The sequence below is a fragment of the Polypterus senegalus genome, chromosome 14, assembly GCF_016835505.1.
Source record: "Polypterus senegalus isolate Bchr_013 chromosome 14, ASM1683550v1, whole genome shotgun sequence".
NCBI lineage: Eukaryota > Metazoa > Chordata > Cladistia > Polypteriformes > Polypteridae > Polypterus > Polypterus senegalus.
In genome coordinates this window covers 71,187,069-71,201,724 of record NC_053167.1, presented here as the reverse complement: position 1 = coordinate 71,201,724, position 14,656 = coordinate 71,187,069, and the positions used below count along the sequence as shown (strand labels likewise).

Below are 14,656 nucleotides of genomic sequence, written 5' to 3'. Positions count from 1 at the left end.
AAAAACATTCATTGCTTAAAATCTGTAAAATAACAAATTTTAAAAAGGCCTTTCAATCAAAGTAAAAAGAAAGAGCTGTAGAAAGGGGAGCTCTGCTTTGAGGACTTGTGACTTAGCTGCAGGCAGACGGCTGGTTGATTGGATGATAATGTAGATTGTGTAAAACAAAGAGCAGCTCGGACAAATGAAAATTATTAAAATGTCAACAGTTGGGGAATGAAGGTAATACTATTGCCAGAAGACATATTCAAATTTAAGTTCAACTTTTATTTCCCTTATATAACCAGTATATTGGTATTTTTATGCGTATTTGTTCTCACAGTAACAGAAAAAATTAGAATGGATAAATTGTGAATTAAATACATAAAACAGGGAGACTGTATGTGTGCAAATAAATAAAGACTACAGAGAACAATATGACATGCTGTAATTTATGGGAGCTCAGCTGTCAAAACCATGTGTGAGAACATGCATCTTTAAATCTGCAAAAGTGTGCCTGGCACCACTGAGCCCCCTCTGTACTTCCAGCTCTCAGTGACAATCATCAAGACATACAAATACATTTATGTAGTATAATGGTTATGGGGAAAAAAACTGCAGTAGCATCTCTTATCACACTATGGTGGAATCAGGTGATGACTGATAGTATTCCAGCACAACACTTCTTTGAGTAAGATAGGCCACACTATTGCAGACAGTTTTCAGACAGACGGACTATTACAAGACAGTGTTCAGTAGCCATTAAGAAGGCTAACAGAATGTTAGACTATACAACACGATGCACAAAGTATAAGTCCAAGGAGGTCATGCTGAAGCTTTATAACGCACTGGTGAGGCTTCATCTGGAGTACTGTGTGCGGTTTTGGTCTCCAGGCTAACACAAAAGACATAGTAATGATAGAAAAGGTCCAGAGAAAAGCGACTAGGCTCATTCCAGGGTTATAGGGGATGAGTTATGATGAAAGATTGAAAGAGTTGAACCATTGCAGTGTAAGAAAAGGAGATTAAGTGATGACATGAGTGAAATGTTTAAAATTATGAGGGGAATTAGTAGAGTGGATCAAGACTATTACTTTAAAATTATCTCATCAAGAACACAGGGACACAGTTGGAAACTTTTTAAGGGTAAATTTTGCACAAACATTAGGACGATTTTTTCACATAGGGAACCACAGACACATGGAATATGTTACCAAGTAGTGTGTTTGGCAACAGAACTTTAGCAACCTTCAAAACTAGACCTGATGTTATTTTGGAAGAATTAAGTGGATAGGACTGGCAAGCTTTGCTGGTCTGAATGGCCTGTTCTCATGTAGATTACTGTAACATACATTTGCCATTTTCCTCTTTTTGCCACTGCCATTTTGTCTTCGAACATGCCTGCAACACAGCCAGCCTTTCTGATCAGTTCGTTCAGAGATTTGGCATCTCGTAAGTAGGTGCTAGTCCTCCAGTAGACCACAACAGAGAACAGCCTGTGTGCTACCTACCAATACTTCACACTCAGTTTCCTTCTTATCCTGAGAGTTCTGCCTGAACAGTTCAGTCACAAGGCTGGAGAAGAGAGATCGATACTGTTAAAATTGTAGCTGCAGCTTTAGTGATGTTTCTGATTGTTCTCAGTTCCTACCTGCCACAAAGGCAACTTCATTAGGTGCTGCACATTAATATTCAACACTTAATGAATGCTATACAGCTGAAATGTTGTGCTTCTAGCCTTCTTTTCTATTTTTTCAGCATGGAAATAACCTCTCGGTTTTACCTTTCACAGATGAATACAGACACAGCCCTTCACTACCACTAATATCATATTCAGGGGATGATTTGGATCCCCTTTAAGGACTTTCCTATTCCATTACTATGGACTGATGTGGCAGCCTAGCCATACGGGAGACACAGCTGTGCATCTAGGCTCACAGGATTACCACAGGCTTGTCAGCACCCTCTACAGGGCTTTAGCAAGATGAAAAAAAAAAGTTTCACATTTCCTTATAACCCACAGGTATGAGGCGATTAGTCTCTTCTGTTATGATTAATCACATTAAAAAGATAAAAGGGAGAGAAAGTCCCTGATCATCCAAACTTGAAACATTGTTGAGTCACATCCTTGTAACTGGAGAATATTCTTTAGGTGAGAATGATTTTATTTCCCAACAGAGGTTACCTTTCCTCTGGGAAGTATACGTAATAGAGAGTTTTATAGACCACTGACAGCTAACAAAAGCACAATCATTACCTCAAACCTTTTTTCCTACAGGGAAAGTTCCTGCAAAACTGGATATAGTCAGCCCTTGATCAACTCTAGTATGTTAACCTTGGAAACTTGTCTTATGAATATGTGATCCGTATGTTAAAAGTCACTTTCCGTGCCCACTTTGTCAAATTATCAACAAGAACAGAAACAATACTTATAACCCAGGTCAACTACATGCAAAACAGTAATCTTAACCATTTTACTATAAAATTGTTAAATAGCCTTCAGGATTAGTAATGGTCAAGTAGTGGCATTAATTAATTATAACACTCTAATGATATTATGGTCAAGTGGTCATTTTCTGGGCTTGGTAACTGTTTATTTTGTTGTTATTTTGTGTGCAGAGTGTCACAGTTGTTGACATTATCAAGAAACGTAGCAATTTGCCAAAAAGCGTCCCCTTGTTATGCGATGTATATTACTGTTATCAGTGCTCAGTCATAGGTAATATCATATACTCTATTTTGTATTTAAAGTGCATCCTATACTCAGCTACCCTCCCTAGAACTTGGTTATGCTAAAGAAATTAACACTTTATACAAGATGGAATGTTAATCATTGGTAGAAAATTCAAAAACAATTATGGTTTAACATCAACACTGAATTTTATTTAAATATTTTTGTTGCTCTTAACATGTATTCATCTGGATTAGATTCTAGAAATATCAATGTCTTAGGTGTCAATCGGTTAAATCAAGACAAGGAAAGTTGTTTGTTGTTATGTGAATGCATTCAGCAGAATGAAATTCTTACTTGCATGTCTCCTCCAAAAAGCTGGCAAAAATCGAATATTAATAAACAGTAATGAACGAAGCAGGCAAGTATTGAGTCACATACTTTTATGTGAAATTGACATTAAAATTAGTTTTGTAAGCAATATCGCAACTGCAAGACGCAAAACTCATTCAAAACGTTTCTCCACAGAAAAACTGACTACATGGTAAGCTGCTCTTCTGCCCCCACCATTACGTAGTGGTCATTTTTTCCTGTTTCGTGATTCCTTCAGAAGCGGTTGAGGATATGCCCGCTCCAAGCAATGTAGAAGTTCGAGTTTCTTTTCCGTTTCAGATACATTTTTAGAACTGTGATCGGTAAGATGGGGCTCATACTACCAGAACACATCTGGCAGCTCAAAAAAATAAGAAATGTCGACATGTGACAGGAAATAAGTCTACTGATTTTTTTTCAGTAGATATCTTTATTTAAATACTAAACAGACAGATACATGTGGAATTAATGCATGTAAGTGCTTCCACAAAAAACTAAATACCTTTCTTTTAGTGTCGATGGCACCAATTAAATATTAAATATACAATATGTATTAATACAATACAAATACAATAAGTATTTGCAAGTGTTATATGTTTATTCATGCTGTTTGTTAAATTGGCGTATTTGTTCTTATGATTTACTGCTCAGTAACCTTACAACATGTGATTAGAAGCTAAATTTGAACCTACTGGTGCAAGTGCAAATGGTCCTGTACTGTTTAGCAGAAGGATGCAACAGAAAAGCTGTGAAGGATGACTGGGGTCTTTAATTGTACTTTTTGCTCTTCTGAGGAAGGGAGTACTGGATATGTTGTAAAGTTCTTGAAAAGAGATGGAGAAATCTGAGCTGTCCTCATATGTCAGAGGAAGTACAGGCACTGGTGAGAACTTTTTGACAAGAGCCAAACTGTGTTCTGTTGTGCCCACTTCAGTTCATTAGTGATAGTCACGTCAAGATATTTAAGGTTGTTCATTTTTTCAACAGCATATCCTTCATTGTACATGGATGTATGAAAAAAAGTCAGTGCACTTGTACCTTCTGCTTTCTGAAGTCCATGAGCAGCTCCTTGAATGTTGCCAACATTAAGGGTCAGATTATTGTTCTGGCAACCCTGAGTCAACATATAGCCCTCTTCTATGTAAAATGTCTCATCATCAGTAGTGATCAGGACTATGATGGTATCATCAGCAAATTTAATGATGGAGCTGGAGATGTGTCTGGTCACACACTGTAGTCTGAGGTGAACAAGGAGTACAGAAGAAGACTCCACACTATATACAATCTATAAACAGAACCATAAACAGCATATACGTTTTTATTATCTGGATGTTCCAGAATGGTATGAATTGCAAAGGACACAAGTCCTCATATGACATCATCTGTGGACCAGTTTTGGTGATAGGCAAACTGCAGTTGATCATAGCTACCAGGAATATTCTCTTTAATATTTCCCAGCACCAGATAACTATAATATGTATCAATAAATATATCTACTCTCTATATATAAAGTCCTAAGCCTAAAAGTGCAACGATTTTATGTGACGTTTTTATGTCACTTTTCTTGTCACGCTTTAAATCGGGCTTATTTTAAAACCTATATATATATATATATATATATATGTTTTGTATCATTCTTTTCAGACTTTATCGAACTTTAATGTGATGTTACATTTTCAGATTCTTATTCTGTTTTTAAATTATAAACTAAAAAATATTAAGAACTCACGTCCCACAAGACAAGTCTTTGTGCCAAGAGATTTAATCACGCCGGGACTGAAAATAAAAAACAAAGAGTAGATGACAAAGACAACTGCTGTACAGGCTTTTAAATGTTCAAAACGCTGTGCAAGATGCAGCACTGCAGCAGCAGCAAGCCAGCAGCTGATCAAGTAAAGGGGAGGTAAAAAAAAAACTGTATTTGTTTCCCACTGTATCACCGTTTAAGAGGGGATTTCAGAGGAGCGACCATGTCTCTCTTAGGGTGCGTTCAGCCCCCCACTTCACAATACGAGCGAAAGAGACATGAAGTGGCTGCCACGTAGCACAGGCCGGGAGGGTTGCAGAGCGAAGTGAGCAGGAGACGAACCCCCTGGTAAATGTTATAATTAAAAAATAGCTTTTAAGTTCAGTCCATAATATATAGATATGTGATACTGAATTTGATAATAGAAAGTGTCAGGCATTATTAAGTACACTTCGCAGGCATCAAGCAACTATATTAGTCTTTATAATTCACTGGCCCAAAATAAAACTGAGCAATTTTCTTTACAAAGTTGTATTCTCCTTTTTAAACAAAATTTAGACGAGGTTTGGGTACAATATTATTAGGCTACCATAGGCACAATTAAACATGTATTTTTCACACACAATTCAAGGCGAAATTAGTTTAACTTATTGTGTTTCTGCTGTTCTTAGGAATTTTTTCTCGGCCCACCAAACTATTTCATTCCACCTCAGACAAAGCCTTGTGATGCTGCCCTTGCATGGTAGAAACATTGCTCATGTCTGCAACAATGAATGAAAATGATGAACAAATACAGAATATAAATAACAAAACTTAACTAGAAACAACAGAAGAAGTATCAAAAACTACAACTGATAAATAATGTTTATTATCTATGGTTTGCTGGCGCCCTGCCCAGGTTTTGTTTACTGCCACTTTTGAATTATAGAAGGGGTGATGTTGAATCAAACATTCTCTACTCATATCTGCACTGAGTTTATGCTATGCTTCGGTGAGGTGATGAAGACGCCCAGAAGGTCATATTTACAGACCTCTAATTACAGATCTTAGGTCTTTGCACTCCTTCTCATATCTTTAAAATGCTTTTTCAACCTGCTATTAGCAGGACTAGCATATCTATGTTCCACACACTTACTCTCCCAAAACCAGTGCTTACAATAACCTTCAGTTCATACAATAATTACACAGCCCTCACCATCCATGCATCTCAAGAGCTTTTTCCCATCCATAGGAACATTGCTACCACAGAGACTCTAAAGTCATCCTGCTTGCTGGACAGGACCCACTAAATCGATCCCTGACTCAGAACATATGGGTGTATGGATGTGTGTACTGGGTATCCCATCCCAAAGTGTTCCTTCCTTTTGTCCTGACAGCTATATGGTGGCAGAATTTAAACAGATGAAAGAAACTGCTTACATCAGTCAAGTTGTTCAATATGGAGACAGCAGCCATGACTTGTTCAGTTGTGATTCTTTTAAATGAGACAGCTCTTCAGTTTCATGTTTTTACTTGCCATATTACACCAACGCAAGCTCATCATTTCCTATCTTTGTTAGTTGCCTGGTTCAAGCTCTCTAAGATAGTCCGTCTGAACAGGATACTTACTCTCACTTGGTTTGATAACTCTGCCTACCCAGCTGCTATGGGGATGCCCAGATTATTACTAGGTATTATCTGGTACTGTTCAAAATCATATTAAAACAGTCAAACTGCTAAGGTCATTTGCCAGCACAAGTAAATGCATTAAGGCCTAGTCCAACGTTTCCACCAGTATAATCTGTGGAGCCTCATATCTTATCATCAACCAGACAGAATCACAGGCAGCAAAAAGTCCTGTGGAGAAAAACACCATAAAATGTCCTTATTGAACTTCACATCTAAAGCTGTAAAACCAACACACAGGCTGCTCAGAATTCACTTCTGTCAGACACAAGGCCATTTATTCAATTGAAGAGTGTGGGTGCGAATAATGAAGTTAAGGAGCCATTCCATGACTATAAAGTGGAAAGCTGAGCTGCAACAAGTCCTCTAGAACTATTATTACCTCTTCTCACCATGTGTCCATCTTTCACCGTTCTTTGCTTTCAACATGTAGGGCAGAGTTTCCTACCACAGTACAAAGACATGGCAGGTTAGGTGCATTGGCGATTCTAAATTGTCCCTAGTGTGTGCTTGCTGTGTGTGTGTGCGTGCCCTAAGGTGGGCTGGCACCCTGCCTGGGTTTGTTTCCTGTCCTTGTGCCCTGTGTTGGCTGGGATTGGCTCCAGCAGACCCCCATGACCCTGTAGTTAGGATATAGCGGGTTGGATAATGGATGGATGGATGGATGTAGGGCAGAAAGTTGTTCCATCAGGGCACTGTACTTTGTGGATAGCAGTTGTCTGTATAATTAAGTGCATGCTATGATTTTACGTTCAAATGGAAGTCTTCTTAAATTGGAGCTACTAGTTCCTTGTGGCCATCTGGCAATCATGTTTGTATCAGTCAAGTACTCCCAGGCACATGGCAAATTGACCTTACTTCTAGGTTGGCATTGTACAAATTCTTTTGAAGTCCATTTATCCCGGGCAATGTCATGGATAGATTTATGGCATGCATTATAAGCAAAGCACTATTGTTTAAGCTTGAGCTGTACACTTTGATGAATGTGGTATATTTAATGGTTCACTTCTGTTTGGAAACTACAGGTAACCTGCTCCAAAGTAGGTTTATATACAGAAGACCAAACAACAAGAACTGTGTCTTCAGGTAAAGTGGATAAGATCACGAGGCACAGTCTATCATTGCATCACATTTACTCATTTGGCTGACACCTTTATCCAAGGTGACTTACATCATTTATCACACAAAGGGTGACATTTCTTTTTGGTTTTCCAATTGGAGCACAGGCAGGTCAAGTGACTTGTTCATGGTCACACAGTTTCAGTAGGGGGATCTGAATCAACAACCTTATGGTCTGAAGACCAAGGCCTTACCCACTACACCAAAACAGCTTGCCCTCGTACATCTAAGTAGATTCCTCCTCCTCCTCAGATCAGCTTCGGCCAGTTCAAACAAAACTTTGGCAATTTGCAGAGATGATAAAGTTTTACCATTTGTAAGTGTAACATGAATTCAGAGGGAATTTGATGTCTTACAGCATTTTCCTACATCTGTGAACATTCTTAACCAAAAAAATTACAGTAATATTATATATTTTTTTCAGTTCCGAGAATAATTGGCAAGCTGCCACCTTAAACAATCCTTGTCTCAGCAACTTTCCAATTTCTAGGTCTGCTTAGTTCAATATAGTGCTGGGGTGACCATTTTAAAACAAATCTCTTTATCCGCTTATATTCTGGCTCCAGGTGATGGGGGCCAGTGACGGTCTCAGACATGGCACCCATCCATCGCAAGGCACACTGGCTCATACGCTTAATTGAGAGGGATTAGCTACTTAACTAACATGCACATCTTTAAGATGTGGGAGGAAGCTCAGAACACCCAAATAAAAGTGAAGAATTTACAAAATCAGTCTCCACGCTAAGATTTGAACCTAGTGCTGACCACTGTGACACCATGAAGTCACACTAAACATAAATAAATTAAATAACTGTGAAAGGCAAAGTGAAGACATGCAGTGTTTTCTCTTCCATGCACCAACATCCACTGCAAAGTTTTAGCAAATGTATGAAAATTCTGTGCTGTTATATAAATCCGCTCATTGTGTTCTTTCCACTACTTTTTCCAGAGGCTGAAACCTACTCTGGCAGTAACAGGTAAAAGGCAGGATCTATCCAAGGATGTGGTTCCAGTCTATTGCCAGATAATCTCATATCGTGCTGCCAGGATCTGCAGCTGTTTACGTTTATTTTGGAGTGTTTTGAATATTTGTACTTGTTTTGCCTTCTTGTTTTCATTTATTTTCACATTCTTTTCATCACATCATGGAAGACATGATATAGTGCTAGCATCGCCAGTTTCTAAGAGCATTTTTTGTAGCAGGGCCATGGTGCTCATGTGTTAATTTGTGACATATTAGTTGCCTGCTTATTTAAGACAGGGGGGCTGCCTTTGGTATTCCTCTTATCTCTATGACAAATAAAGCAAAGACTCCTCCTAGTGCCTAAAAAAATAATTAACTCAAACGAAGAATTTCAGACTTCCAAGTTTATTAATTCCTGACATCACATTTTGGCTCACCCAGTTTACTTATTCATTTTTTACCCCTACCAAGTTTAAAGTATCCGATTCATGGTTAGCAATGATTTTAAATTGTCCTGTATGAATAATGGTGGCTGTGTGAATGAGTGTGACCTGTGATTTACTGGAATCCTGTACATGTAGTGATGACTGCCTTGAACCAAAGTCTCCCGCAATCCAACAGTGGAAGGAGTGTGATTGAAAAATGATTTCAATGAATGGATGGCACAAGGATTATCTTCTTATTTGGTCACGCTAGATTCAACACTTCAAAAGTGACCTTAAAACCATCCAGCTCCTTGTGACTGTAATGTTCATGGCAGGCTCAGAAGGAGATGAACAGACAGAACAAAATGGTAAGGTGATGATGTTAACTCAGCATATTGAGGGATTAAAGTGAGAATGTATAATAGGGGACACCAAGACTGCAGAGGACTACAGCTGCCAACCTTGTTTATAAACCAGACCAGGCCTCATTATTTCAATTTTCTTACAGAGATTTCTTTAGCAACACTACCGGAAGGCTTTAACACCAGGTAAGAAATATACAACTTGGTGTAGGCAGATCTTGTTACAAATATTAACAGCAGCTAGAACAAAACTCTGCAAATGTAGCATAGCGACAATCATAAAATAACACATAGAAAACTGGAAGGTTCATTTGAAGTCTACTAAATTAATTCTACTGACAAGAGATGCAGTATCAGTGATTGTTGGTATTACAAGGAAATTGGACTTGGTGTTGAGGAAGTGGGTAGACCTGAATCATGCATGGGTATTAGTCATTTCCTATAGATCATCAAAATAAAAAGTAGATTGTAAAAAACAAAGTGCAACATCTGGTTCAAATGAATGACTGCATACCTACTCAACAATGATTTTTTTTTTTCTATAAAGCACATCATTTTTGTCACATTACTTGGGAAGTGAACAGAAAACTAACTGTACAACATCAATGAATATAGACTTGTACACAGACTCAAAATAGGTTAGTTACAAATGTACAATATGGCAGGATAAATGAGGCTTAGTACCAGAAATCCCAAGGTCAAGAATGAGGATATTATTGCAGAAGCCAAAGTCCTGGAGCTTCATCTTAACTTAAAATAACAGTCCTAGCAGAGCTGTGGGCCAGATGACCTGTCAAACTCTGCCTGCCACAAAAATGACAGAATTGCCCAGTTGGTGTATACCCATGCATCTTAGATTTGAACATCACCAGGTGCACCTTTTACTGACACTCTACAACTATGGTATATAATAAAGAAAGGATGCATTCATTAGTAAAGCAAGAAAAGCAAGAAGAAACCAACATCAATATCACATTGTACGGCAATGGCCACAAGATTGGATCAGCCATGGAAGAGGTCACCAGTCTATCACAGGGCACTCACACATATATCTACGCTCAATCCACACAGCTAATTTAAAGTCAAAAAATGATTTTGACATACACATCTTTGAGGTGCACGAAGAAAAGCAGAGTGCTTTAAAAAAAAATGCCTGTACGGGTATTCAAAAGCTCTGGGCTACCATTACACCTTCAAACTTACAAATACTCGACTACTTCATCTAGAAGATACTGCATATAGGGGCGGCACGAGCACTGCTGCCTCACAATAAAGAGACCTGGGTTTGCTTCCCGGTTCCTCCGTGCGTGGAGTTTGCATGTTCTCCCCATGTCTGCGTGGGTTTCCTCCAGGTGATCTGGTTTCTTCCCACAGTCCAAAGACATGCAGGTTAGGTGCATTGGCAATCCTAAATTGTCCTTGGTGTGTGTGTGTGTGCCCTGCAGTCGGCTGGCGCCCTGCCCGGGATATGCGCCCTGTGTTGGCTGGGATTGTCTCCAGCAGCCCCCGTGACCCTGTATTAGGATATATAATGCGTTGGATAATGGATGAATGGATACTGCATATAATGTATCATGAAAAAAAAGAACAGCAAAGATCTGCTTCTCTGAGGCCTTAGCCGTCGGTGTTTCTTTTGGACTTTTTTCACACCATAATGGTCTGATGACTGATGTACAGATTTTGAACTATATAGTAACCAGCAAACACATTTTGAGTCCCTTTTCCATGTGTTAATAAGCCCTGAGGTTTACTCCGACCTTCCAAGTAAAACAGCTTTTACACTCTTATTGCAGAGGTTTGCTTTTCTGACATACACTCATTCTAAGGTTTCCTGTGCTAAGTTTTTCTATTCATCTTTGATGTATAATAAATTTCTTAGCCTAACTGACTTCAACTAATATGTTAACATTTTAATGATGCAAAACTTTAACTTTATGATGATCTTCACTAATTAAATCACTTAACAATTGAATACACTTTATATCAAAGCCCCTAGTGTTAAAGTAACACCTAGAGGTGTTTATACGGCCACTAATAAATGGCATTTAATTTAACACCATAGGTGTTGCTTTAATACACACGAGTCTGCTGCGTGGTGTTAATTCCTGTCTCCACTTTCCCAGCCTGGCCTGGGTTTGCATGGAGCTTGCTCGCTCTCTCCGTTTCTTCTGATTCACCTCTTTACTCCCACACTATAAAAACGTGAACTAAAATAATTATTTTTAAACCCTGGCTGGACAGACATGGCGTGCAGTTGTTAATATTCTCTCCAAGTCTTCTGGTTATTCCTAGATCATAAATACGTGCGGTAGCCTACTGCACGATCGGTGGCTAGAAAATGGCCAAATGTGCGTGAATGTGCTCTGCGGCGGATTGGTGTCCTGATGGATTCTGCTCTTGAATCTGAACTGGTTTGTGCTTGTTCGAGAAACTGATGGTCGTTTAGGTAGTGTTCATTCTTTCTTCAAAAATGGAAACGCAAAGGCACCCACGAAACGCCTTGTTCAAAACCTGGTGGCAAATCTCCCTCAACCGTATGCCGCAGCCTGACGCGCATTTCAAAGGCACTTGCGGCTCTGCAGAATCGCTGCATCAATTTCCACAAGAATGGATGTTAACGTATAGGAAGAACATCTCGTACGAGTAGGAATGAACCTCTCATTTGAACGCCAATGTCTGAGTCTGCACTTATTTTTTACAAGGTGCTAATATTAAATTAAGCAGGCTCGAGTCCCTCCATTTCGATACCACCGTGTCCACATCATCTCATCAAGTAACTCTTTTAAATTATAAGACAATTTAGAAATAGCATAGTAGTTATGTTACGTTCGGTTATGTTAATCAGACACGCACAAGGCACATGTACTCTCTGTCGCCCCCTCCTGACACAGGCTGCTAGGACAATACTGGTTTCACGGCAGCAGTCTGATTAGGGTCGCACAAAGAAATCCGGTGCGTTATCTTTTAGTCCAGAATTATTTTAGCATTCCCACCTCCGACCACCCCGATGTCCGATCATAGTTAGGCATTACCGTGCATTGCTTGTGTCCTCCTGCGGCCCGAGTGCACTTCACAGCTGCCGGTACCTTTCTGTCCTCCCGTTGTCATCTGACAGGTTGTCATCGCCTGCCGACATAAAATCCACAGGCAGACCACTTCTACTGCAACATGTTGCCTATCTTCCAAACTCGTTCCCGTATTCGTGCTGTTCAAAGTGGTCCAGGTTTTGCCTTAATTTACAAAGGCAGAAAATCCCCCAAGTTATTCACAAATGGATACAAGGCACCTCCCTCTGTAACCTGCTCTGCTCTCCTTCTTTTCCTAAAATGAGAAAACATTTTAGTCTGTATGTTGTCCTCATGAATTCTCAGACGATCGAGACAGATGATACAGTCCACAAAAAAGGCACATTAATCAGTCCAGAAAACAAAACTTTGTAATGAATACGATCAGCTTGGCTGCTGATAAAAACTGCACTTCCGGCAAATGTTGTGAAGTTATTAAAATCATAACTGATACATCACAGAGACCCTACATATAGATTATCATTACTGTTATGGTCATGCCCGGAATTTTAAAAAGCACACACACACACACACACACACACCTTCGTCCACTACACAATGATTCAAAATCTAACAAAGCTATACCAATATAAACACAAACCGTTAAAACGCGGAGACAAATGCGTGAATAGAGTGACGACTTATAAACCGCGCTTATGTCTTAGACTTTACATAGCCGTAAGTGCTTATTTGAACGTTTGTGTTTTATTTTCAAATGGATAAGTCTTGTGAACATCATTTGCTTTAAGCAATCTGTAGCTTTCGGTTTAACAAAAAAAATCAATGCAAGAAAATTAATTATAGACTTTTAAAAATAAAAAATAGAGTTGCATATTATATAGGATTCATTCATTAAACACAAAACACACACACATACATACATACATACATACATACATACATATACATATACATATATATGCATGTACGTGTTGTAAATATAAATATATATGCATCCCCTTTATTTGTTTTATGCCGCAACGACACTTCCTAAGTTACATGTGCGGGTCAGCATATGTTAATGACTTAAAGATTTCTTGATATGTAAAACGAATCGGTTTATTCTATTTTACGCTCTTAGGGAAGCAACACTTTCACCTGCCGAGATCCTCGAATTTCTCGACCCGTCTCATTATATCGACTTTGATTGTCGGAATTGCGAAACGGCTGGTGGAAACAGGTGGCTAAGTTGTTCCTCACTAAAGTCGCGTATCTGTTAAAAGGAGTTCACGTAACAAAACAAATAGTGCGAATTCCTGCGATCTTTTTAAAGCTGCCTAAACAAACAATTCTTGCGCTGGGAGGGAGCCAGCTTGGCACGGCACGGCACAACACAGTACAACCTTGCCAGCCCATTTCAGACGTGTGCCGAAACGGAGGTGGAATCCCACATTTTTCTTCATACACGTGAAGTCCGTGCCGATGACAAAATACAGCAACTCTTTTTCTATTAACGATTCGAGTTATTTCACCTTGAAACGATGACATCAGTTTGGTTAGACGGTTGGGTTAATGTTGTTGCGCAGGACCTTGAACGTTGCTCTTTTACTGTACAGTACTCAGCCTCATACTTTCTGGTCACTTTCAAGAAGTTTAATTTTACTTTCATGGTTCACAATCGTCATCGTTATTCACTAAATGACCGTAATTTTCGGAAATATCCAAATGGGTTTATTTCCAAGTCAAGTAAACTGATTTCGATTGTCTCAATCGACTCATTGGTTAACTCGACTTATTAAGTGCACCTGGTTCAAAGACAACCCTGTTTAACTTATTATTGTTACGAGCTACACACGCTAGGGGGCAAAAATGTGAACGCACGGGTTGGCTGTCTTTTAAGTTTTTAGACATGAGAAGCATCATTGAATGATAAGCGGATTCATTTGTACCGAATATTGGACTGGTCCTTTAATACAATTCTGCAGGTGCAGCAATGAGAATGTAAAGCGGGCTTACCTGGTATGTGCTCCAAGGTACAGCTGTCAAATTGCAGATTTTACTCTTGCGTTTAGAAATATTCTCAACGACATGGAGTTCTTAGCCCAACTTTGTGCTCGATGTTCTCAGCACTGACTGGAATTAAAATGAGCTGAAGTTGGAAAAAAGAGCAAAATGAAAAAATGTCAAAGGCAATCCGGTGTTTTGGAACATATTCTGTGAAAAGGGCGAAATAATCTTTACAAGAAATAGGGTTTTCCTCCGGCGTAAAAGCATCCAGCCAGTGACTTTGCTGCGACTGTCCCTCTCTGGAGAGCACTTCTCATCAGTAAGAGACGGCGAACTGCGC

At 39.2% G+C, this 14,656-nt stretch overlaps 1 protein-coding gene across 2 annotated transcripts in view; it reads right to left on the bottom strand.

Annotated features, from left to right (window-relative positions):
- Positions 1-14,654, bottom strand: part of LOC120514935 (artemin) — an 89,882-nt gene extending 75,228 nt beyond the window's left edge. Inside the window, exons 1-2 of one of the 2 annotated variants that reach the window (XM_039735591.1) lie at positions 14,326-14,654; positions 12,337-12,625 (exon numbers count right to left, since the gene is read on the bottom strand). In XM_039735591.1, coding sequence (XP_039591525.1) covers positions 12,337-12,427 — 91 coding nt within the window. In that variant the 5' untranslated portion in view covers positions 12,428-12,625; positions 14,326-14,654. The remainder of the gene's footprint in view (positions 1-12,336; positions 12,626-14,325) is intronic. The other variant, XM_039735592.1, reaches the window with a different exon arrangement.
- Between the last annotated feature and the right edge of the window lie 2 nt (positions 14,655-14,656).